Here is a 27,222-nt window from a genome sequence, read left to right as displayed (position 1 = left end):
TGAAACACAGACCTGCGCAGTTGAAACACAGACCTGCGCAGTTGAAACACAGACCTGCGCAGTTGAAACACAGACCTGCGCAGTTGAAACACAGACCTGCGCAGTTGAAACACAGACCTGCGCAGTTGAAACACAGACCTGCGCAGTTGAAACACAGACCTGCGCAGTTGAAACACAGACCTGCGCAGTTGAAACACAGACCTGCGCAGTTGAAACACAGACCTGCGCAGTTGAAACACAGACCTGCGCAGTTGAAACACAGACCTGCGCAGTTGAAACACAGACCTGCGCAGTTGAAACACAGACCTGCGCAGTTGAAACACAGACCTGCGCAGTTGAAACACAGACCTGCGCAGTTGAAACACAGACCTGCGCAGTTGAAACACAGACCTGCGCAGTTGAAACACAGACCTGCGCAGTTGAAACACAGACCTGCGCAGTTGAAACACAGACCTGCGCAGTTGAAACACAGACCTGCGCAGTTGAAACACAGACCTGCGCAGTTGAAACACAGACCTGCGCAGTTGAAACACAGACCTGCGCAGTTGAAACACAGACCTGCGCAGTTGAAACACAGACCTGCGCAGTTGAAACACAGACCTGCGCAGTTGAAACACAGACCTGCGCAGTTGAAACACAGACCTGCGCAGTTGAAACACAGACCTGCGCAGTTGAAACACAGACCTGCGCAGTTGAAACACAGACCTGCGCAGTTGAAACACAGACCTGCGCAGTTGAAACACAGACCTGCGCAGTTGAAACACAGACCTGCGCAGTTGAAACACAGACCTGCGCAGTTGAAACACAGACCTGCATAGCCACGCTTTGCTGTGCTCTCATAAAGGCATAGCAAACTCCTGTAATGTGCATGCGTAGGCTTCACTTCACTCATTAGCTCTCAGGTCAGCTCAAAGTGCCTGGGTTTCAACTGCAAAGGCTCAAGAATTGCAGCACTGGGTGGATGACCTAGGAGACGTCATCCACGTCCATCAATACCGAATAGCCAATGATAAGTTTACTGCAGAGGAGTGTTATGGATCTGCAGGGAGATGAAACACAGATTTGAGAAAAGATCTGTACGAGAGAGGGTTTAAACATGCGGCTTTTAATTTTTATGAGAAAAACCTAGTGATTGGTCCCCTGTAATATTCAAGTACATTCAATACACAGTGAGATATATACACCCAGCATTCACATATACATGTTAAAGCAACATAAAGATTCATTCATCTGCTACACAATGATCTTCTATGCAAATTCCATTAGAAGACTGAGTGATAGGATGCAAAAAAAAAAAAAAGTGTGATAAAAGACAGTATGAAATAAGAAAATGTGTCCTTCCGCTGAATATCCCATGATCAAAGACATGTATAATCACATTGTATTTCATTAGGTGATATATTTAGTATAAATAAGCCATATGCAACACGGGCATCTTCTCATGGGGTTCATCTTTCTACAGCAATCTTCAAATGGATTTATTCCTTCTTCCTTTTTTCATAAGGTGAACTGATCGCTGACACCACCATCTAGTAAATGCTATGGTAGGTCACAAGCAGGACCGGTATACATTCTCACAGGCTTCACGTGTGATATGCTTACAAGTAGTAATTCATAGCTTGTGCTTCTAAAGTCCACTCATTTTGTATAAAACGTACAACTAAATAATAGTAGGACCCTCCACCTCCCACAAAGTAAATAATCATAAGAACGGATCACTAAAAATAGGAAAGGTAATTTTATTATGAAGGGAAAATAAGGAAATCTCATTGTACCAGGCTTGAGGAGGGATCTTCATTTTGTAATCTTGTTACTTGTGCAGAACACAAAGATGAAACCTAATACAATTTTTCCGCTCTCCATTTGGAATGGGTAGGGGGTTCTGTACCTTGGATGGGATAAGACTGCTGGGGTTTCACTGCATTTGACTAAGGCACTGCATCAGGTCTTTGGTTCACGGTTACCAATAGTCTTAGACCAAACAATCTCATTTCTAACAGGTTCTCACTTTCTTTTGCAAAATATCTTTGATGCACAATCCGATGTATAGATTCCCCACCGGCTGGTGTTTCTAGAAGTAGCATGAACCATTCCTGTGTCTTTAACCGATGTTTTCAAGACGATGGAACTGCATCTATGACATTAGAAAGCTAAAAAGAAAAAACACACCAATTATTTTGTGTATCCACAACAAGTGGGAAATACACTACTACCTTCCCAAGTTGGCAGCACGAGCCTCCCAGAGTCGTTGAGCTCAGTTATTGGATGCAGCACCATCACTGTTATGTCAGCGCTGCGGTCAATAGACACCAGGAGCAGCGAGGAAGACCGTACTGGAACACAGGATGGCGAGTAAAGCACAGTTTATATGTTCAAACTAACATCAGCCAGGAGACAGGGGTTTTCTGAAATCAGAGAACCCCTTAAAAAAAAACAAAAAAAAAAAACAAAAAAAACAAAACGTCAATTATTTGTAATCCATGAGCTTTCCAGTTTCTGTCCCTCTTTCTCAGTTTTCGACCTCTGCCACACTCACGTGAAAAAAACGTAAAGTTTTTTCATGTACGTGTTAAAGGGGTGGATTGTTCCCCGTGTACCGTGTTTATGGAACGTACATGTTCTCCGTGTGTTATACGTAATAACACACTGAGAACGGAAAGCCCCGCCTTACCTGTTTCTTCCGGAGCTGTCTGCGGTGCTGAATGACAGGGTCTGGCACAGGCCACGCCCCGCTGACGCTGCTTCCGGCCCCCAGTGAAGATATGTTGTTCAAATTCACTGGGGTACGGATGCAGGTGACAGCCGCGGCAGAGACTGCAGGACTCGTGGAGGGGAGTATGTGTTTTTTTTATTTTTAACATGACACGTGTGTTTCCGGTGCGTGTCACATGGGACCGCATCCACACTACATCCGTGTGGTACGGGTGCGGGCCGTGTGACACCCGTGCTGCCGGAAAAAAATTGGACATGTCAGCGTGCAAAACTCACGGACACACGCAAGTACGGAACGGACACACGTTCCATACCTAAATACTTACGTGTGTCCTGACCATTAGGATTAACTAGGTCCCCGTGTGTACGTGTCTCCGGTACGTGTAAAAAATGGCAAACACGTACTGGCGGCACGGATGTGTGTCGGAGGCCTTACACTGTATTCCTTCATTTCAGAGATATTCACGTGTGTTGCTTTTGGAGCGCAGCAGGTGAAATCTCTGCTGCAGACCAACCGGGCGTCTATCTTTAGAGTCTTCTCTGGAGGTGCGCGCATTCATCTCTCCCTCTCAGATGCTGACAAGCTGTGATTGGCAGTGTCTGGGAAGGAAAGGTGAAATCGCATGACTTCCAGAGAAGAAGTCGCTAAGGAGGCACCCAGTTGGTTTTCAAGCAGAGACTTCATGGTGTGCTCTGAAGTACTAAATGTGAGTCTCTGCAATGGAGTAGCGCAGGGTAAAACAAAAGAAAGCGCTGGCATCAGGAGAGCTCATGATTTTTTACAAGGTCATTTTTAACACTCATCACCACATCAGTTGCAATATTATTAAGGTATGTTCTCATGATCTGGAGGACTGCGTTCTAGACGCATGATCATCCCTCCTGTGAAGATGCTAGTGTTCTCAGTAGGAGAACGCAGCGGTCCGTGCCCACGATCAGGGTTCTAGGCGCTGCAGTCTTTCACTGTGTTCTCCCGCTGACAACACTCACATCTTCAGAAACGTAAATTGACATGATGTGGCTCAGAAAGCCATGGAACATATCAGTTTACACTGCGAAAAAAGCACAGTGGCAAGGAGATTTCAATAAATCCCATCCACTATACTTCTAATGTACAACACAGTTTTGGGACACAGCGAAAACACACTGCGTCCAAAACGCTGTGGACATGGAGCATGTGCACATACCTTTAAAGGGAGTGTCTGTTAGAAAAAGAAAAAGAGGTGAGAAGGGGAATGGTCTTACATCTGCACTTAGTACATACTGATGGAATAGCTAAGGGCAGTAGACTAAAATATGCTGAGGAAAGCAGCTGGACATATTTATCACCCCCTCCCACCCCAAAAAAAACTAAATGTAAGTGATGATGGCAAAAAAATAATAAATTAAATCTCTGAAATGTCAAGAAATTACCTGTATGGGTATCCATGGTACTTGGATCTGAAGACCGAGAGCAGCCAGCTGAAGAATAACACCACCAGCCCCAAGCCTGCCACACACATCACTACCAAAAGGAAGACCATCCAGATTAGTATAAACAGAATGAAACTTTCCTTTTCTAAAAAAAAAAAAAAAAATTCTCTCCATACAGAATGCTTTTTGTGTACGATGGCCAAATACTAGCAATCACAGGTGAAGAAGTAGCCAAAAACTTAATGATCAGGTTTTTGCTTGTACTTTATTTAGAGATATTGCAAGGTTATTTCTAGCCATGATATTACTACTGAAACTAACGGTATGGTGATTTGGTTTGCTTATAAAAAGGTTTCTTTTTTGGCAACTGACAATGTCAGGTCATCAAAATTTTACCGTGAAGTAACCAAAAGTACCCTCTCATCATTCACCCCCCCGCCCAGTGACATACGCGGACAAGACCCAGAGTGCTGTACACATTTTTCTGTGATGGCGCCAGAGCTGTGCCTGGGTTATCAAAGCGCAATAGTTGGCTGCAATTTTACTACTTTTTTATTAATATATGCCAATTTTTCAAGTTTTGGTTGATCTTTAACTGGATCTGGTCAAGTCCCTAAACACTGTTAGGCCATGTGCGCATTTTGCGTAGTGTCCATGCTGAGAATTCTGCAGCGATTTGGAAGTGCTTGTGCGCTTCAAATCGCTACAGAAACACTGCGTAATGGATGCAGTGTGTCTGCAGAATAGATGCCGATTTCCAGCGCTGCGGATGCTGCCTCTTCCATAGACCGAGTGGGAGCAGCATCCAAAGCGCACAAAATAAGTGACAGGTTGCTTTTTTGAGCGCAGCGATTTGGATCAAATTTTCAGCGTGCAAATCACTGCGCTCTCAAACGCAACGTGTGGATAGATTATGCACAATCTTCATAGATTGTGCAGGGGACGCAGGACGCATGCATTTACGCTGCAGTGCAATACGCAGCGTAAATGCATGCAATTACGCAACATGCACACGTAGCCTTAATCTGCAGGTAAATACCATTACAATGATGTCCGGCCACCTTACTGAAAGTGCAGCTGCTGGGAGAAAATTAATTTATTTCCTTCCTGGAGCAAACGTTTTTTTTCATCAGAGACACATTGGGTTGCGGCTGCAATCACTGCTTAGTATGCTTTGAGCAACAGCTGTAAGTATGCCCCACACATTGACCGGCAGGTCACTCTCAACTTTAAAAGGGAATTTGTCACTAGATTTTTCCATTTCCATCTGACATCAGTATGATGTGTGGGCAGTGACCCTGACTCAGCAATGTATGGGCAATTGTATGTGCTTTAAGCTGGGTTTACACACTGCAACATCGCCAACGACATCGCTGTAACGTCACCGGTTTTGTGACGCAATAGCGATGTCGTTTGCGATGTTGCAGTGTGTGAAACACATCAGCACCTGGCCCCTGCTGTGAAGTTGTGATCGCTACAAATCGTTCAGGACCATTCTTTGGTCCTTTGTTTCCCACTGTGCAGCATGATCGCTAGAAAGTTTCAGTGTGTAAAGGGACTTTGCAGCGACTTCGTTAGCGACTTCCCTTTCAAAGAGCTGCTTTTCAACGTCCCCAATGACTAGCTAGGTCGTTCTGCAGGTCCGGATCGCTGTTGCGTCGTTGGCCAGGTTTGCCTGTTTGACAGCTCACCAGCGACTCAACAGAGACTTTGGGAGGTCGCTATTGCGTCACAAAACCGGTGACGTTACAGCGATATCACTAGCGATGTTGCAGTGTGTAAACCCAGCTTAAGACTCAATTCTCAGAATAACCCTGCCCCAACCATTGTTTGGCAGAGTTCTGTGTACACTGTGCATAGGCAGAAAGCTGCCAATTAGTGATGGGATTATAGAGAGCTCATGAATATGGAGAGCTGCATGATAGCAGGTTTACAAGTGCTCTAATGATAAAATAGTATCGAATCTACAGCAAACAGCTTAGTATGAATCACTGGAATCAGGATCTCTGCCCCTATATTATGCGGATCTCAGATTAGGAGGCAAAGAAGGGAATTTTGTTTACTTACCGTAAATTCCTTTTCTTCTAGCTCCTATTGGGAGACCCAGACAATTGGGTGTATAGCTTCTGCCTCCGGAGGCCACACAAAGTATTACACTTTAAAAAGTGTAACCCCTCCCCTCTGCCTATACACCCTCCCGTGCATCACGGGCTCCTCAGTTTTGGTGCAAAAGCAGGAAGGAGAAAACTTATAAATTGGTCTAAGGTAAATTCAATCCGAAGGATGTTCGGAGAACTGAAACCATGAACCAAAAGAACAATTCAACATGAACAACATGTGTACACAAAAGAACAACAGCCCGAAGGGAACAGGGGCGGGTGCTGGGTCTCCCAATAGGAGCTAGAAGAAAAGGAATTTACGGTAAGTAAACAAAATTCCCTTCTTCTTTGTCGCTCCATTGGGAGACCCAGACAATTGGGACGTCCAAAAGCAGTCCCTGGGTGGGTAAAAGAATACCTCGATAAAAAGAGCCGAAAAAACGGCCCCCTCTTACAGGTGGGCGACCGCCGCCTGAAGGACTCGCCTACCTAGGCTGGCATCTGCCGAAGCATAGGCATGCACCTGATAGTGTTTTGTGAAAGTGTGCAGACTCGACCAGGTAGCCGCCTGACACCTGCTGAGCCGTAGCCTGGTGCCGCAGTGCCCAGGATGCACCCACGGCTCTGGTAGAATGGGCCTTCAGCCCTGAAGGAATCGGAAGCCCAGAAGAACGGTAGGCTTCAAGAATCGGTTCCTTGATCCACCGAGCCAAGGTTGACTTGGAAGCCTGCGACCCCTTACGCTGGCCAGCGACAAGGACAAAGAGCGCATCCGAACGGCGCATGGGCGCCGTGCGAGAAATGTATATCCGGAGTGCTCTCACGAGATCTAACAAGTGCAAATCCTTTTCACATTGGTGAACTGGATGAGGGCAAAAGGAAAGTAAGGAGATATCCTGATTGAGATGAAAAGAGGATACCACCTTAGGGAGAAATTCCGGGACCGGACGCAGAACCACCTTATCCTGGTGAAACACCAGGAAGGGGGCTTTGCATGACAGCGCTGCTAGCTCAGACACTCTCCGAAGTGATGTGACTGCCACTAGGAAAGTCACCTTCTGCGAAAGGCGTGATAGAGAGACATCCCGCATCGGCTCGAAAGGTGGTTTCTGAAGAGCCGTTAGCACCCTGTTAAGATCCCAGGGTTCCAGCGGACGCTTGTAAGGTGGGACTATGTGGCAAACTCCTTGCAGGAACGTGCGGACCTGCGGAAGCCTGGCTAGACGCTTTTGAAAAAAAAAAAAAACACGGAAAGCGCCGATACTTGTCCCTTGAGAGAGCCGAGAGACAAACCCTTGTCCAATCCGGATTGAAGGAAAGAAAGGAAAGTGGGTAAGGCAAACGGCCAGGGGGTAAAACCCCGATCAGAGCACCAGGATAAGAAGATCCTCCAAGCCCTGTGATAGATCTTGGCGGACGTTGGTTTCCTGGCTTGTCTCATAGTGGCAATGACATCTTGAGATAACCCTGAGGACGCTAGGAGCCAGGACTCAATGGCCACACAGTCAGGTTGAGGGCCGCAGAATTCAGATGGAAAAATGGCCCTTGAGAGAGCAAGTCTGGTAGGTCTGGAAGTGCCCACGGTTGACTCACCGTGAGGTGCCACAGATCCGGGTACCACGACCTCCTCGGCCAGTCTGGAGCGACGAGGATGGCGCGGCGGCAGTCGGACCTGATCTTGCGCAACACTCTGGGCAGCAGTGCCAGAGGAGGAAATACATACGGCAGTCGAAACTGCGACCAATCCTGAACTAATGCGTCCGCTGCCAGAGCTCTGTGATCTTGAGACCGTGCCATGAATGCCGGGAGTTTGTTGTTGTGCCGAGACGCCATGAGGTCGACGTCCGGCGTTCCCCAGCGGCAACAGATCTCTTGAAACACGTCCGGGTGAAGAGACCATTCCCCCGCGTCCATGCCCTGGCGACTGAGAAAGTCTGCTTCCCAGTTTTCTACGCCCGGGATGTGAACTGCGGAGATGGTGGATGCTGTGGCTTCCGCCCACAGCAGAATCCGCCGAACTTCTTGGAAGGCCTGACGACTGCGTGTGCCGCCCTGGTGGTTGATGTACGCGACCGCCGTGGCGTTGTCCGACTGTATGCGAATCTGTTTGCCCTCCAGCCACCGATGGAACGCCTTTAGGGCTAGATACACTGCCCTTATCTCCAGAACATTGATCTGAAGGGAGGACTCTGTCGGAGTCCAGGTTCCCTGAGCCCTGTGGTGGAGGAAGACCGCTCCCCACCCTGACAGACTCGCGTCCGTCGTGACCACAGCCCAGGATGGGGGCAGGAAAGATTTTTCCTTCGACAAGAAAGTGGGAAGAAGCCACCACTGAAGAGAGGTTTTGGCTGCCAGTGAAAGAGAGACGTTCCTGTCTAGGGACGTCGACCTCCTGTCCCATTTGCGGAGAATGTCCCATTGAAGTGGACGCAGATGAAACTGCGCAACGGGAACTGCCTCCATCGCTGCTACCATCTTCCCTAGGAAGTGCATGAGGCGCCTCAAGGGGTGTGACTGGGTCCGAAGGAGAGAGTGCACCCCTGTCTGCAGCGAACGCTGTTTGTCCAGCGGAAGCTTCACCATCGCTGAGAGAGTATGAAACTCCATCCCGAGGTAGGTCAGTGATTGGGTCGGTGTTAATTTTGACTTTGGGAAATTGATGATCCACCCGAACCTCTGGAGAGTCTCCAGAGCAATGGTCAGGCTGTGTTGACATGCCCCCCCGGGAGGGTGCCTTGATTAGGAGATCGTCTAAGTAAGGGATCACCGAGTGGCCCTGAGAGTGTAGGACCGCCACCACGGATGCCATGACCTTGGTGAAGACCCGTGGGGCTGTCGCCAGGCTGAAAGGCAGTGCCACGAACTGAAGGTGTTCGTCCCCGATGGCGAAACGCAGGAAGCGTTGATGCTCTGGTGCAATCGGCACATGGAGATAAGCATCCCTGATGTCGATTGAGGCTAGGAAGTCTCCTTGGGACATCGAGGAGATGACAGAACGGAGAGATTCCATCCGGAACCGTCTGGTTCTCACGTGTCTGTTGAGCAGTTTGAGGTCCAGAACGGGGCGGAATGATCCGTCCTTTTTTGGTACCACGAACAAGTTGGAGTAAAAACCGCGACCACGATCTTGAATGGGAACGGGAATCACAACTCCTTCTGCCTTCAGAGTGTTCACCGCCTGAAAAAGTGCATCGGCTCGCTCGGGGGGCGGAGATGTCCTGAAGAAACGAGTCGGAGGACGAGAGCTGAGCTCTATCCTGTAACCGTGCGACAGAATGTCTCTCACCCATCGGTCTTGGACATGTGGCCACCAGGCGTCGCAAAAGCGGGAGAGCCTGCCACCGACCGAGGATGCGGTCTGGGGAGGCCGAAAGTCATGAGGAGGCCGCCTTGGAGGCGGCTCCGCTGGCGGTCTTTGGAGGACGTGACTTAGACCGCCATGCAGAAGAGTTCCTCTGGCCCTTCTGTGACCTGTTGGACGTGGAGGATTGGGACCTGGCTGAGGGCCGAAAGGACCGAAACCTCGATTGAATTTTTCGTTGCTGAGGTTTGTTCGGTTTGGACTGGGGTAAGGACGAGTCCTTTCCCTTGGATTGTTTAATAATTTCACCCAATTGCTCGCCAAACAAACGGTCGCCAGAAAATGGCAAACCGGTTAAGAACTTCTTGGAAGCGGAGTCTGCCTTCCATTCGCGTAGCCACATGGCCCTGCGGACTGCCACCGAATTGGCGGATGCTACCGCTGTACGGCTTGTTGAGTCCAGGACGGCGTTCATGGCGTAGGACGAAAAGGCCGATGCCTGAGAAGTCAAAGACACAACTTGCGGAGCAGAGGTACGTGTGACCGCATTAATCTCAGACAGACAAGCTGAGATAGCTTGGAGTGCCCACACGGCTGCAAAGGCCGGAGCAAAAGACGCGCCTATGGCTTCATAGATGGATTTCATCAGGAGCTCTATTTGCCTGTCAGTGGCATCCTTGAGCGATGAACCATCTGCCACTGATACTACGGATCTAGCCGCCAGTCTAGAGACTGGAGGATCCACCTTGGGACACTGAGCCCAACCCTTAACTACGTCAGAGGGGAAGGGGTAACGTGTGTCATTAAGGCGCTTAGGAAAGCGCTTGTCCGGAAATGCTCTGTGCTTCTGGACAGCATCTCTGAAGTTAGAGTGATCGAAGAACGCACTCCGTGTACGTTTGGGAAACCTAAACTGGTGTTTCTCCTGCTGTGAAGCCGACTCCTCTATAGGTGGAGTTGGGGGAGAAAGATCTAGCACCTGGTTGATGGACGCTATAAGGTCATTTACTATGGCGTCCCCTTCAGGTGTATCAAGATTGAGAGCAACGTCAGGATCAGAGCCCTGAGCTGCGACCTCCGCCTCATCCTCCAGAGAGTCCTCATGCTGAGACCCCGAACAGCGTGATGAAGCTGGGGAAGGTTCCCAGCGAGCCCGCTTAGCCGGTCTGGGACTGCGGTCCGTGTCTGAGTCCTCCCCGTGGGACCTAGATGTCACCCCAGGAGCACTCTGCTGCACCGACCGAGAGGGGCCTGGGGGCGATGAACTCACAGTGCCCGGGGCCTGTGTGACCGATCTGGACTGCAAGGCTTCTAATATCTTAGCAGACCATCTGTCCATAGACTGCGCCATGGATTGTGAAAGCGACTCAGTTTCTCAGCGAAAACTGCAAACACTGTCCCTGCCACCTGGACAGTGGGAGCCGGCGGTTCTACCTGAGCCGGGGGTCCCACCAGTGCCCGAGGCTCCGGCTGAGTGAGTGCCACAGGGGCCGAGCATTGCACACAGTGAGGGTAGGTGGAACCTGCAGGTAACATAGCCGCACAAGAGGTACAGGTTGCAAAATAAGCCTGTGCCTTGGCACCCTTGCTCTTTGCGGACGACATGCTGTAGTCTCCTCTGAGAGTGATCACTGAGGGTATATAGCCAAAAGCAAAACAATGCGGCCGAACAGAGAAAATGTGTAATTATATATATATATACACATATATACACATATATATATATATATATATATATATATATATATATATATATATATATATATATATATATATATATATATATATATATATATATATATATATATATATATATATATATATATATATATATATATATACATACATATATATACATACATATATATACATACATATATATACATACATATATATACATACATATATATACATACATATATATACATACATATATATACATACATATATATACATACACATATATACACACATATATACACACACTTCGGCACCCAAGGGAGGCCAGCACCGGGTAACCGGTGTGGCTTACCGACCGCCCAAAGCGGTTGTGTGTCCACCAGATTCCTTGCCTGGGCCTCCCAGAGCTGTAGAGCTCGTTCTGAAATCCTCCACCAGCAGAAGTGATAGCAAATATGGCTGCCAGAGTTCTCAGGGGAGGAGGGAGCCGTGGGCGTGACTAATAAAGTGCGGGAATCTGGTGCCCCACAGTGTTCAGTGAGGGGGGAGGAGAATACCCAAGTATGCTCCAGCCCTCACTGCCGACGTCCAGTCGACCGTCCCGCCCTTACCCCTTACTGGCAGGCCCGGGGGCGGGAGTTATGGTACTAGGCCGCAAAAGCCGGGGACTAAATTTAATAACGCGGCCGGCAAACAGGCGCGGTCGGCGCGGTAGTCCCGGTCGTCACAAACAAACAGCAACCGCTGCAGCGTCTGTAACACAGGCGCTCCATGCGCCGTCCCCAAGGGGACACAGAGTACCTTATAGATGCAGGGCCTGTCCCTGATGATACCCAGTCTCCTGTCCGTCAGATTCCCCCAGGGGCTGCGGAGGGAGCCCGGTCCCAGTGAATGGTGACCGGTTAGGATCCCACTTCTCCCAGAGCCTCTAAGGCAGGGGTCAGGAACCTTTTTGGCTAAGAGAGCCGTAAACGCCACATATTTTGAAATATAATTCCGCGAGAGCCGTACAATATGTTTAAAGGGCCATTGACAGATCAATCGCTCCAATGTTCACTTAGTACAGCAAGGAATGCTCCTCCCTGCTGTATAAAGCCACAACTGGACTGAAACAATGGTAATTAGCAGTAAAAAAATCAAATAAATAACTTACATTGTGAACTTGCGATGCATGACATCAGTCCAGCAGTCTGGCTTCTTCTTTTTCCTGCGCATGACTGGAAGCTGGCATTCTTCCCACCTGATGTTGAGAGAATGCCAGCTTTGAGGCATTCGCAGAAGAAAGAAGCTGGAATATTGGACATGTCACACAACGCATTGTCAGTTATGTCAATTATCTATTTTATTATTTTACAGCGAATTATTGTTTAGGTCCAGCGGTGGCTTAGTGCAGCAGAGAGGAACACTCCTTTGTGTACTAAGTGACCGCTGGAGCAATTGTATCTGTCAGTGGCCCAGACACCCTGCTTCCCATACAGCCTGCACCCCCCATATCACACACACACACTGCTCCCCATACAGCCTGCACCCCCCATATCACACACACACACTGCTCCCCATACAGCCTGCACCCCCCATATCCCACACACTACACCCCCATATGTCGCATACCCTGCTCCCCATACAGCCTGCACCCCCATATCACACACACCACACCCCCATATCTCACACACCCTGCTTCCCATACAGCCTACACCCCCATATCTCTCACACCCTGCTTCCCATACAGCCTGCACCCCCCATATCACACACACACACTGCTCCCCATACAGCCTGCACCCCCCATATCACACACACACACTGCTCCCCATACGGCCTGCACCCCTCATATCCCACACACACACACACACACACACAAACACACACACACTGCTTCCCATACAGCCTGCACCCCCCAGATCTCACACACTACACCCCCATATGTCACATACCCTGCTTCCCATACAGCCTGCACCCCCCATATCACACACACTACACCCCCATATCTCACACACCCTGCTCACATATCTCACCCTGCCTGTACCCCAACTTACCCCTCTCAAACACTCTGCACCCCTTCACATGCTTTTGTCACCCTGCAGCCCCCCTCACCCTCATGTCCCCTCTTTTCTTATTACCAGTCATGTGTCCAAATCTCCTTCAGGATTCAGTTCTCTTGCTTTCTGCCCGGCATCCTGTGTCTCCTCCCACACAGTCACATGGGCGTGACATCATCGCAGGTCCTGCAGGATGGAGATTCCGTCTGCTGTGCAGGTCAGGACTAGCACTCCTGCAGCTCAGACATGGCTGGTGGCCTCTCCAGGTCAGGGGCCCCTCTACTGACACTGGGCTCCCCTGACTCACAGTTCGGCCACTACACAGAAGCACTACACATAGACGCAGAGCGGCTGCCGGGCCCCTATGTGTACTAGTGCCGCTGTGTAGTGGCCGGCCTGTGAGTCAGGGGAGCCCAGTGTCAGTAGAGGGGCGGCTCACTTCTCGTTCCCCCGCTGATCAGGTCTCCTCGGCGCATCGTCCATTGCTGTCGCTCGCTGACCTCTCTGCAGGCGCGCAGTGATGACGTCACCGCGCTCGCTGCAGAGCTGTCAGAAGAACGCCGACAGTCACAGCGGGGAGAATGATAAGAGAGAGCGCGCCGCTCACTCATCATTGCTCTCAATTGTATCGGCACCTGCGATGCCGATGCAATTGAAAGCTCGATCCTCGGCGGGGGGCGGTGACAGCGCGGCCACCGAGCCCCCCTGAGTAGCGGTGCGCCACTCCTGCCACCGCGAGTGGGCCCCCCCGGCAGCTGACCGGGTTTGCCGGGTGCTGGCGCCAGCCCTGATCCTTCCCATAGACAGGTAGGAGCCCTGTCTGCGAGCCAGATACGGCCATCAAAAGAGCCATATCTGGCTCGCGAGCCATAGGTTCCCGACCCCTGCTCTAAGGGATGGGGAAGGAAAAACGGCATGTGGCTCCAGCCTTTGTACCCGCAATGGGTACCTCAACCTTAACAGCACCGCCGACTTAGTGGGGTGAGAAGGGAGCATGCCGGGGACCCTGTCAGGGCCCTCTTTTCTTCCATCCGATACAATCAGCAGCTGCTGCTGACTAAAATGGGAGCTTGAGTGAATGTGTGCCTCCTTCAACACAAAGCATAAAACTGAGGAGCCCGTGATGCACGGGAGGGTGTATAGGCAGAGGGGAGGGGTTACACTTTTTAAAGTGTAATACTTTGTGTGGCCTCCGGAGGCAGAAGCTATACACCCAATTGTCTGGGTCTCCCAATGGAGCGACAAAGAAAAGGGATTCACTTTAATACAAGTATTCTCATTCTGTACAAGAAATAAGCATGTGCACCATCTGTAAACCTACAAGTTGACATTGTATCCCGGTACACAAATTAGAATAAACAAAGTATAAAAACCAGGTCTAAAGCCTGAGCTGCAATACTGCTCTCTAATAGCATGTCCCCTTACAGCTCTTGTCAGATACAGAGGCTAGGACATCCAGTGCGAATTCAGCCCTTGTCTATCAATATTTTTACATACACAATTATTTGGTACTAATCGATCCAGTGCAGATATTAATGTAGATTGTAATTCAATTCATGCACGGCTTCCCCTGATAATACTGCTCCGCCAAAAAGCTAAAAGGGGTAAATGTCTCCACCAGTAATGCAGACTCTACTAGCCCCTAAGGGTTTATACTGCAATTCTCCTTAAGATTTCATGTTCACATTACTTACTCTTTCGCTTTCCAACATCCAATTCAGAAGTAGCAGCTTCATGTAGAAGGACCATTCCCAAAGTTACTCCACCATCTAAGAAAAGTCAGATTTAAGGGCAAAGACAAGCATATTCAGACCAACTGCCCTATATAATCTAGTGTAAAAATGGCCGATTCCAAGTTTGTCTACTATATTCCCTCACTGCAAAAACGCCTCACAGTAATTTGAGTTGAGGAAACAATTCACAGGACCTTGGTCCAGTAGCCATGTTGGTAGTCCATGGTCACGGCATCAAAGCCCTGAGATCCCACCACTTGTTTTTAGAAGAAGGCACGATATGACCTCACTATTGTGGTGTGATCCATGCATAGTCAGGCCTATCAATGAAAGTAGGTGCTGGGGATCCCAGCAAGTAGGAGGAGGTCGCACGGCCCGGGATTACTGAGGTAGCTGCTTCACCGGGGTCTTGCCAATTTTTGCTCAACTCTAATGGTAATTGCTCCTAATAAGGCCGCTTTCACACTGTGTTCCTCTCCCCGTTCAGTGGTCCTGTCTGGGCTTCTGTCCAAACCCCCCACAAAATGGGATTCGGGTGTATGTGCCGACAATGCCACTGACTATAATGGTACGTCTGGGTGTCCACCTCTAATAGGCTTATACGCCCGAAAATGGTGCATGAGCGCATACGGTGAAATCAGTCTGCACAATTATATAGTCAGTGGCCCCAGCGGTGCATACATCTGAATTCCGTTGTGCGGGGGGTTCGGACGAAAGGCCTGATGGGATGGGACCACTGAACGGGGAGAGGAACACAGCATGAAAGCGGTCTAAGCCAACAATTCGCTTTAACGACGGTCTTTTTAGTTTAAAATAAATATTGAAAACATATGAATAAAAAGAAAAAAAACGCTAACTACATTTTTTTTATATAAATTTATATTATAATAAAATTATATATACAGTGGTACCTCGCTTAATGAGTAACCCACTTAACGAGAATTTCGCTTAACAAGCAAAGCTTTCTGTAAATTTGTAACTCTGTTTATGAGAAAGCTTTGCTGTACGAGCAAACTCCTCACCGCACACACTTCCGGTTCCATACATCCACCGCGCTCTAACCCGCTCAAACACATACAAACAAACAAGCACGCACGCACACACATACAGTATTATGCTCACCTTACCTTACGTTCCATTGCCGGCCTCCTGGGTCTTGTAGTTCGCCGGTACATCACGACGAGGGAGGAATCCTCGCGGCGAACTACAAGACCCAGGAGGCCGGCGATGGAACGGAAGGTAAGGTGAGCATAATGTGTACCTTCAGTTCCATTGCCGGCCTCTTGGGTCCTGTAGTTCGCCGCTCCACGCTGTGTATCAGCAGGCTGCGCAACGAACCAGGAAGTTCCCCTGTCACCGCTACTTAAAGGCAGCGCGCTGACCAATCAGAGTCAAGCGCCTCCTGCCTTTGACGTTAGCGCTCTGGGTGCGGAAGTTCCTCCCTCGTCGTCATAGTTACCCGGTACACAGCCCGTACTGGTGAACAGCAAGTCCCAGGAGACCGGCGATGGAACGGAAGGTAAAGGTGAGCATAATATGTGCGTGTGCATTCGTGTTTGTGCGTGTCTGGAATGATAGAATAAGGGACCAGGATGGGGCATTTAACAAGTTGTGGAACGAATCGTCTGCATTGAAATGATTTCCTATGGGAAATCTTGCTTTGCTGAACGAGTAACTTGGTTAACAAGCACAGTCCCAGAATGGATTATTCTCGTTAACCAAGGTTCCACTGTATGTATGTACACACACACACACACACACACACACACACACACGTTTAGTTTCTATTTAAATGGTGCTATCAGAGATTGACAACATCTAAGTGGTTAAACATCAATTCACCCGCACCCAACGGTTGACGTACATATACGTCTTATGTTGGGAAGGAGTTAACCCAGAGAAAGGATACTGAACAAGAGAACGATGTGAGTTTCTGCCACAAACTGCGCTTGGCTGCTTCCATGTATATAATTCTGCAGGAAACATGAAAGAAAAATCAGAAATATTTAGTATGAACATAGCAGGAGGCAATAAAAATAAAAGCACAAGTTTTAAAGGTGCAGTGACGTCAGTTCTGATGTATATACAGTTTTCTCTACAAGTAGTAACTGTCTTCACAATCTACTGCTCTTTTCTTACCATCAAAACGGCAAAAACTTCTATTGTCACTGAGATTTATTCTCATCTTTATTTCTGCAACTTGAACTTCCTCCAGCTAAACTTTACTCTCTCCATTCTATCTTTTATGCGCAGCTAGGTTCATTTCTATCCAGCTACTACACAGATGCCTCCCCGCCACCTTTTAACCAGTCATTGCACTGGTTTCCCATCTACTTTAGAATGGAACTTGATCACGTCTCTCTCATCTCTGTTTTCTATTGTTCAAACCTCCTACTCTTGTCTCAAAAGACTCTTATTTGCTGCATCAATCCTCTGGATGGCAAAACCTGAGACAATAAAAGTTTTCAAATGGTTACCCAAGATTAGAAAAACATGCCTACAGTTTTCAAAAACAGTATACCCACTGACCACGAGATATGTGGTTGGTATTGCAGCTCAGCTCTGTTCAATGGGGCAGAGCTGCCCAGTAGCCAGGGTGAAATAAAGCAGTCAGTTTTCTATTCCTAGACAACTCCTTTAGGCAAGCCCTAAACACCAGCCATTTTAGGCAGTTCTACCACGTCCCCTTATTAAAGTTTTCTCAGTTCTTTCTCCCTACACTTTTTTCCTGATATACACCCCTCTTGGATTGAGCAGTAGAGAGCAGAGGGGGGTGGATTATGTGCGCGTGTCTTTGCAAAGACTAGTTTTAGAAGTTGGTAGCCTTTTGAGAAAAATGAGACCTTATCTGAAAATTAGAGGAACCATGTCAAGAGTGTAAAAAGAAAAACATACAAATGAAAAAAAAATGTAACCATGCATAATGCATTTATTGTAAGCTGGGAGCACAGAGGGGGCTTCTTATGCAGCTCACTAATAAATATTGCGTCATTATCCACTGATTTTTTGGAGGGGCTTTGTTACCCTGTTGATAAAAACAAACTAAAATTAAAAAGAAAAATCAAAACCTTACCACTTGACCAGTATGGGGGTTCTTGTGAGCATATGGGGGTCCACGGATGTGATTCCACATTTGTCCAGATGTCATTGCCAGCACAAAACACTGCGACAAGAAGAATAGAGAGGACTGTCAAGAGCAGTTTGTGAAAGGTTATACTTAGGTAAAAGCTGCTTTTTCAATGAGTAACGTTCATAAATAGGGACCCTGCAAAAAGAGTTTTGTTTCCGCTCCTCACTGGTTTTGAGATCTCGGCTTGTGGTCACAATGGTATAAAAGCAAAAAGTGCTCTGAAACCGCAAAACAAAAAACCCCCCAGCTTTCCTAGACAATTAAAGTCTCCCTTGACGTTTACTTACAGCAAAGAAGGGCAGAAGTTGTAAACCGCCCAGGCCAAAAACTAACTCTCGCGGATGCAGCTAAACCCCCACTAAGTGGAGGCATCACAGGTGCAGGATGAGCAAATCACACACATACATCCAAAACATGGAGGGTTCAATTGCTGGATGATAAAACTGCACACTGATGGCTTGCATAGAGCGCTGTTCACACATTCAGATAACACAGTCACAAACCCGCAGCCTATTAGGTGATATATATATTAGTATAGGGACCCACAGACATGAGGTCCCATGACAAGGGTTGTCGACTTCCGTATTCTGGCAATAATAGCAACATTTTGTTTTGTACAGGATGCAGCCAGGCCCCTTTCTGTTAGACCTTGCATATTAGAGTTCCTGTCCCTGTATGATGAGCAGTTGGGGTACGCCTTGGCAGCCCGCCTGATCTAATAGTATGGGCGTCACCTAATAGGCTGCGGGCTTGTGACTGTTATCTGCATATGTGAACAGCGCTCTATGCAAGCCATCAGTGTGCAGTTTTACCATCCAGCAATCGCCCCCTCCATGTTTGGAAGTGTGTGTGATTTGCTCCTCCTGCACCTGTGATGCCTCCACTTAGTGGGGGTTTGGCTGCATACTGCTGGAGTAGTATTTTTTGGCCTGGGCGGTTCATAACTGCTGCCCTTCTTTGCTGTAAATTGTTTAATTTTTGGACGCTATTTATTCCTCTTTATGTTGCTATTCTCCCTTGACGTTCCAGCACCAACAATCTAGACCTTGTTGGTCCTGCAGGAAGGATGTCACATGCATCATTCATGTGACCGCTGCAGATAAGCACTGAAAAACCGACACGGACTTAAGGAGGCTTTACACGCTACGAGATCGCTAACGCAATCTTGTTGGGGTCACGGAATTTGTGACGCACATCCGGCCGCTTTAGCGATGTCGCTGTGTGTGACACCTATGAGCGATTTTGAATAGTCGCAAAAACGTTCAAAATCGCTCATCGGTGACATGCCCCCCTCTTCCCAATTATCGTTGCTGCTGCAGTAACGATGTTTGTCATTCCTGCGTCAGCACACATCGCTATGTGTGACGCCGCTGGAACGACAAACATCTCCTTACCTGCGTTCACCGGAAAAAAAAAAGGAAGGAAGGAGGTGGGCGGGATGTTCTGGCCGCTCATCTCCGCCCCTCCGCTTCTATTGGGCGGCGGTTCAGTGATGCTGCTGTGACGGTGAACGAACCACCCCCTTAGAAAGGAGGCGGTTCGCCGGTCAGAGCGTCGCCGCTGAACAGGTATGTGTGTGTGACGCTGCCGCAGCGATAATGTTTGCTACGGCAGCGATCACCACATATAGTTACAACGACGGGGGCGGGTGCTATCGCGCTCGACATCGCTAGCAATTGCTAGCGATCTCGTAGCGTGTAAAGAGGCCTTAAGGGAGCCACAGAGCTGAAATGGCAGTGAGATTTACCAGTGAAAAATGGCTAGATTGTTATCACATTTCTTAGGTCAATAGTGTCTCAGAGGATCTCTTCTAGCCACGCAGCTACAAGAAAGGGTGGATTTCTGAAATCAGTACCACATGCTGCATCATCCCCCTGTGTGACTGTACCCTTTGGGAGCTCCGATACAAGGCACACAAAGCCTTGTGCATTGGATTCAATCCATTGATTTTTCTTAAACCTCTTTAATACAATGGCAACACCAAGGCATAAAAAGGTTTTTTTTGGGATATATTTACCAAGGCAGCCAGCGCCCATCCGGTTTTGTTGTACAAGAAATCAAGGTTGCTTCTCCTTAAATACACTAACCCTCCGATCACAGCTAAGAGCAAACCGAGCATTAAAGGGCCAGCGTAATTAGGAGGCCTGATCACACGAATCTGTAGAGATAGAGGGAACGAGAAATTACAACTTTAATATCCTTTGTTTCATAAAGAAATAAATAAAACCTTGCAGTAAACGCAGCCGACTCTTACATTCACATCGGTCCTATCTGCAATCCAGCGAGCAAGTTGTTCTGCAGCAAAGCCGCGCACTTGTAGCTCATACGTGTCACCTCGCCTGGGTTTCCCCTTAGGGGGGAAGTGAATGAAGGTCGGCGCGGAGTTCATATTAAGCTGGAAGAACAGGATACAATGTCATCATACAGAAAAGATCAACATTCTCAGACTCACAATACAGAATATGTTTTAAAGACTTATTCCCAAAATAGTAAGTTATCACCTTTTCACGAGAATTTACTGACTACAGGGGTCTAACCGCTGAGATCTTCAGCAACCCCAAGACAAGGGCTTTGAAGCAGAGTCTTGAAGGAAGCGGAAATGCGTAAGCGAGGCCTCCACTACATTCACTGTCAGTGAGATTGTCAGAAGACGCTGAACACCGCGCTTTACTTTCTCCGGCAGTCCCATGGATAGTGAACATGCACATCTTCACCCCAGTCAAGACGAGGCTGCAGAGACCCTTTCTCGGACATCCACATTCTACAGATAGGAAATGATTTGTTTTTATGGGACTAAACCAAAATATAAATACATTCTCTGTCCGTGGAAAAGGGGATAATTTGTTGATTGCTGGAGGTTCGACCACTGGAACCCCCAAACCCCAAGCAAACTTGAGAATGGAGCTCTGCAGAGCAAGAGCACCATCTTGAAGGGAGAAGGAATGCAGATGCTTGACCACCACTCCACCACTTATCTATAGGACTGCTGGAAATAGCCGAATGACCTTTTATGCCTTCGCCAGCAGTCCAATAGCAAAACTGCAGAAAAAGAAAGCCCAATAGGGTCTTAACCGATAAAAACTCTTAAGCAAAAAATGAAGTAAACTCACCTATAGAGGTTGTGCCAGTTACAACCCCTATAATAGCCCAAAAGGTGCTCAGCTGCAGCTCCCCGAGGTAGATAATTCAGTGAATGGGAGAGGAAAGGGATCTTTGCCGCGTTCACACCACAATGCTCATATGGATTAAATGTATGTCTTTTTTATTCCATGCAGGTACAGGTCAACGCGTTTCAAGGGACTCAGCCCTCTTCAGTATAGCAGACCAAAAGAACATTAAAAAAAAATGTATGTTCTTTTGGTGTGCTGTCTTGATGAAAAGAGCTGAGTCCCTTGAAACGCGTTGACCTGTACCTGCATGGAATAAAAAAAAAAAAAAAAAAAAAAAAATAAAAAAAAAAAGAAATTTAATCCATACGAGCATTGTTGTGTGAGCGTGTCAAAAATCCCATACACTGAATTCGCCAGCAGTCCAAAAGGCAATGTATGGAGTGGAGATGGAACATGTGCACCTCAGCTCCAGTCAAGATAGGGCTCTGCAAAGCTCCGTTCTTCAGATGCCTAGATGAGCAAATTACCCCGTCCCACATAGCGTCATTACTTAGGAGATATACATCCTCTAGTATGACAGCCTCCTAGATGCTACAGCAAGAACCAAAAATAAAGAAACTCCCTCCCAACCAAAATAAAATCCACTGTTATCTATTAACATAAAATCCTTCCCCATACCTGAGTTTTTACATTTTACACGATTTCTTGTAGTTAACTCTAAAATTACAATTTTCTTACACCACCAAGTTCCTACATTGATATAGCTAATAGATAAAAGTTCACATTACTAACATTAATAAGATTTATTTTTTTGTTTACAGTGGCACAGTAAGGCTACGTTCACAAAAGTGTATAAAAAAAATAAATAAATCTGATTTTCATATATAAAAATATTAACGACATTTCATTAATATTGTCATGTGCATTAAATCCATTTTATACATCAGCGGTAAACAAAACTTACAAAGACCAAATACAGTTTCCTAGGTTAATAAGAGCAAACTTTCCAGAAAAATTGCACGTTATGCAGTTGATCCGTAGGGCATCTACCTTTTCTTGCGCACCCATAGACTTGAATGTCACGTGGGCCCTGGCAATGCGGCTTTAGACATTGTTGAAATCACGACCACATCGGTGAGAGGTTTAAGCTTATTTATTTTTACAGAGGCAAACAACGAGAATGAGTAGGGGGATCTCCAAGTAGTGGACAACCCCTTTAAAAATATAAATGTGAAAAATTCTGAGGTGCACTTATATTCCTTCCTCTCCTTAGGTCAATACTTTGTAGGACCACCTTTAGCTGCAGTTACTGCTGCTAGTCTTTTAGGGTCTCTCTCTACCAGCTTTGCACATCTAGAGCTTGAAATTTTTCCCAATCTTCTTTGCACATGAGCTTTAGCTCAGCGACATTGGATGGAGGCATCTGTGAACACAATTTTCAAGTCTTGTGGCAGATTCTCAATAAGATTTAGGTCTGGACTGCGACTGGGCCATTCACACACATGAATATGCTTTGATTTAAACCATCAATTGTAGCTCTGGCAGGATGTTTCAGGTTGTTCTCCTGCTGAAAGGTTAACCTATGCCCATTCTGAAGAATCTTGCCCCCTCTAAAAGGTTTTCCTCCAGGATTGCCCTGTATTTAGAGCCATCCATTTTCCCATCAAGGCTGACTAGCTTCCCTGTCCCTGCTATAGAAAAGCCTCCCCACATCATGATGCTGCCACCACCATGTGTGACTGTGGGGATGGTGTTTTCAAGGTAATGTGCGGTGTACGTTTTCTGCCACAGATAGCGTTGCGCATTTAGCCCATAAAAGTTGTTATTTTGTCTCTGAGCAGAGCACCGTCCACATGCTAGCGTTGTCCCCTACATCAGAATAGCTGTAGAATCACTGCGTTGAGAAACACGCGGCTTTTTTGTTTTGTAAGTTTGTGAGTGTAAGGCTGCTTTCACACTACATTTTTTTAACATCCGTCATGAACTTTTTTTAACGCAAAAACGGATCCAGTGCAAATGCGTTTTCATTTCAATGCATTTGCAATGGACTCGCGTCAACATGCGTTCACCTGCATTTGCGTGCGTTATAGTAAGGATCCAGCAAGTTGCAGTTTTTTAACATTTTTCAAAAACGCTACTTGTAGCGTTTTTGAGCTGCGTCCAAATACTGCAAATTGCTGGATCCTGACTAAACAGCATGCAAACGCATGTGAACGCTGGCATGCTGATAGACAGGATCCTGCTTGCTCTTCTGAGCATGCCCAGAAACCAGCCTCGGGTGATCAGTCCCTCTCTCCCCCTCCCTCTCTGTCTCTCTTCAGACCCTCTCTGCCTCCATCTCCCTCTCCCCCGCCTGAGATCTGCGGACACTCGTAACCAAGATAAATATCGGGTAACCAAGCAAAGCGCTTCTCTTAGTTACCCGATGTTTAGGTTGGTTACGTGTGCAGGGAGCCCGGCTCCTAGCACCTGCGGATGCTCGTAACCAACGTAAATATCGGGTATCCAAGCAAGTTACCCGATGTTTACCTTGGTTACGAGCCTCCGCAGCTGTCAGAAGCCGGCTCCCAGTCTATCACGTTCAGTTCCACTGACTCCCGATCACATGACTCCAATGCCCGCCCATAAACTTAAAGTGACAGGATCCTGCAAAATAACACATGCATTTTTTTTTGCTGTAAAAGCAGGATCCACTTTTACAGCAAAAAACGTTCACAACGCATGTTAGAAAAGCGTAGTGTTAAAGCAGCCTAACATGACAAAGTTCATGGGGTATGAACACTATTTGAAGGCAGTATGTATGTATATATACATATATTATACACACACACACACACACACACACACACACACACACACACACACACACACACACACACACACACACACACACACACATTTACATATACAGTGCCTTGAAAGTATTGATTCCCCCTGAAGTATTCCACAATACACTCACAAATTTACAAGTATTTTATTGGGGGTTTATGTTAAATATAAACACCAAGTAGTAAATATTTGTGAATTGTAAAAGACACTAAAGAAAGAACAAAAATCTGCATTTCTTAGTCCAGGTGGAATACTATCAGTAAACAGGCTGGTTTGATGGATGCGCTCTTTAATATAAAACCCGATGAAATTTCTTTCATACTTTACCATTTGGAAGACATCTGATCCTTCATCAAAATCCACCATAGCAAAGAAAATCCTATTGGTAAATGCACTTGAGTAACGCCATGAATTTGCCAGAATCTGGTATTCCTCATCAGCTTGCCTGCATGGAAACACTGCATCAGAACAATTCCATTTTACAGCTTATACAATGCTTATATACAATGAAGACTGCATCTGCCTTATGGCGAATCAATAGTTATGTTCACTTATGACAAACCAAAAATAATATGAATGAAGGTGTATTAAAAATAAACAAAACAAAAAAAAACCCACAAAAACAAGGGCTGGCATTTGTAATTAGATTTGTGATTTAGATCTGAATTACCCTGCTTGGGCAATTCCATAATCCTAATGAATATATGGACATAGAGACATGTAGGTTGTGGACACAATTAGTGGCTCGTGGCTTTTTTCCAGCTTGGTACACTAGCACCAGGCCTAGCCATCAGCTATGAAGAGTAGGCCTCCAGATGGCGGTTTTTGTGAGTGGCCCTCAGCGGTGAGCAGACTGGATGAGCATATATTAGATATAGGAGGATACCAACGGTCAGAGGACGTGCTTGAAGCTGGATGTAATACAGTGGAACCTTGGTTTACGAGAACAGTGTGTTCTGGGACTGTGCTTGTAAATCAAGTTACTCGTCTAGCAAAGCAAGATTTCCCATAGGAAATAATGCAAGCTCAGACAATTTGTTCCACAACTTGTTCAATGTCCCATCCTGGTCCCCTATTGTGCCAATCCACACATGCACAAACACACATTATGCTTACCTTACATCGCCGGCCTCCTGGTTCTTGTAGTTCACCAGTACAGGATGTGTATCGGGTAACCATCGCGACCGATGCCAGGGCTTCCGCTGCAAGAGTGCTGACGTCAAAGGCAGGAGCCGCTTGCCTCTGATTGGTCAGTGTGCTGCCTTTGAGAAGCGGCTGACAGTAGAAGTTCCTCCATTGTCGCGATGGCTACCTGATACACATCCTGTACCGGCGAACTACAAGAACCGGGAGGTCGGCGATGGAACGCAAGGTAAGGTGAGCATAAGTGTCTGTTTGTGCATGTTTGTGTGTGCATGCGCAGACTGTAAAGGGGGCTTTATACACTACAAAATCGTTTGTTTTATCGTCGGGGTCACGTTGTTAGTGACGCACATCCGGCGTCATTAACGGTATTGCAGCGTGTGACACTTACCAGCGACCTTAAGCGACCTCAAAAATGGTGAAAATCATTCACCATGGAGAGGTCGTCCCAAAGTCAAAAATTGGTAAGGGTTGTTTATCCAGGTGGTTCATCGCTCCTGCGGCAGCACACATCGCTGTGTGTGACACCGCAGGAGCGAGGAACGTCTCCTTACCTGCCGCCGGCCACAATGCGGAAGGAAGAGGTGGGCGGGATGTTTACATCACGCTCAGCTCCGCCCCTCCGCTTTGATTGGCCGGCCGCTTAGTGACGTTGCGGTGACATCGCTGTGATGCTGAACGTCCCTCCCCCTTGAAGGAGGGATTGTTCGGCAGTCACAGCGACGCCACCGACCAGGTAAGTACATGTGACGCTGCCATAGCGATAACGTTCGCTACGGCAGCGATCACAAACAATCGCATGCGCGACGGGGGCGGGTACTTACACGCTCGATATCGCTAGAGATTGCTAGCGATATCGCTACTGTGTAAAGCCCCCTTAAGAGCGGGTTAGAGCACGGTGAAACTACGGAACTGGAAGTGTGTGCAGTGAGTATTTGCTCGTACAGCAAAGATTGCTCGTAAACTGAGTTACAAATTTACAGCAAGCTTTGCTCGTATAGCGAAATACTCTCACAGAAAGTTACTTGTAAACCGAGGTTCCACTGTAGTGTGGTAGGAATTCTTGATGTGAGAATAGCTAGGGTAGACAAGGTGGGAACCCCTGGATCTAGATGTACTGCATTAGTATTATTTCTAAGGGGAAGCTTTAACTTTCATTATACGGATAATGGGGGCTCTTGGTGTCCCTACTGTTGGGAAGGGGAGACAGGGGCTGGATGTCATTACTTGGGGTTGGGGATTCGGATGTAGCCAAACACCCTCCATCAGAGCTGAATGTGGCTCTCAAGGTAAGAAAGGTTGGTGACCACTGCTCTATATTGTGCCACTGGCCAATAATTTTTGACTTTTTTAAACATCTGCACATAAAGGAAATGAACAGAAAATAAGCCCAGCGAAAATCATGCATTATTATAGGACTAAAACATGGCATTGAAGCCCTTCTGTGCATTGTGTCCTTACTTGCAAACGACGCATTGCCTGTGTGACTGCAGCGCTGTGAACATGACAATCACAGAATAGTTCCTCGGAGGAGCCTTGATTAATCGCCGGAACTTATCTCCATTCATACGAATGACGGGTCTCTTGCTGGCCCAGTCCATGAGCTGACCCACCTTCTCCGATAACACCATCTGCAGACAAGGAGCAGAGATGGAGGCAGCTGAGTAACATGAGAACAAAGAAAAAACAGCTCACCAGACCGTGAATGGATAATAGCAGTGCCCGGAAGTCCTGACCGGTATCCAGGTGCATAGAATGAAGTAGAAAAAAAAAAACGGAGATTCCAGCACCGCTCAGTAAAATGTAAAACATAGCTTTATTAAGGATAAAAGTTAACTCATGACATCATGATTAAAGGCATGTTGTGCCTAAAACGCGTAAACGCAGACACTTACCTGGTCTACTTATGGAGCTAAATGGACGTTTTTTTTTCCATGGCTTTTAATTTTTATTTCTAATAAAGTTATGTTTAAAATTTTACTGAGCGGTGCTGGAATCTCCATTTTTTCTACTTCATTGAGCCCTGTGCGCACACT

General features: G+C 47.1%; 1 protein-coding gene across 1 annotated transcript in view; it reads right to left on the bottom strand.

Annotated features, from left to right (window-relative positions):
* Positions 1 to 1,088: 1,088 nt before the first annotated feature.
* MAGT1 (magnesium transporter 1) overlaps positions 1,089 to 27,222 on the bottom strand; it is a 36,112-nt gene continuing 9,978 nt past the window's right edge. The window contains exons 2-10 of the mRNA XM_075322688.1: positions 26,648 to 26,817; positions 24,371 to 24,488; positions 20,359 to 20,499; positions 20,122 to 20,262; positions 18,048 to 18,137; positions 16,884 to 16,947; positions 14,936 to 15,010; positions 4,126 to 4,216; positions 1,089 to 2,150 (exon numbers count right to left, since the gene is read on the bottom strand). Coding sequence (XP_075178803.1) covers positions 2,135 to 2,150; positions 4,126 to 4,216; positions 14,936 to 15,010; positions 16,884 to 16,947; positions 18,048 to 18,137; positions 20,122 to 20,262; positions 20,359 to 20,499; positions 24,371 to 24,488; positions 26,648 to 26,817 — 906 coding nt within the window. The 3' untranslated portion in view covers positions 1,089 to 2,134. The remainder of the gene's footprint in view (positions 2,151 to 4,125; positions 4,217 to 14,935; positions 15,011 to 16,883; positions 16,948 to 18,047; positions 18,138 to 20,121; positions 20,263 to 20,358; positions 20,500 to 24,370; positions 24,489 to 26,647; positions 26,818 to 27,222) is intronic.

This window comes from Anomaloglossus baeobatrachus, chromosome 9 (assembly GCF_048569485.1).
Source record: "Anomaloglossus baeobatrachus isolate aAnoBae1 chromosome 9, aAnoBae1.hap1, whole genome shotgun sequence".
Lineage (NCBI taxonomy): Eukaryota > Metazoa > Chordata > Amphibia > Anura > Aromobatidae > Anomaloglossus > Anomaloglossus baeobatrachus.
This window is presented reverse-complemented; position numbering and strand designations above follow the sequence as displayed.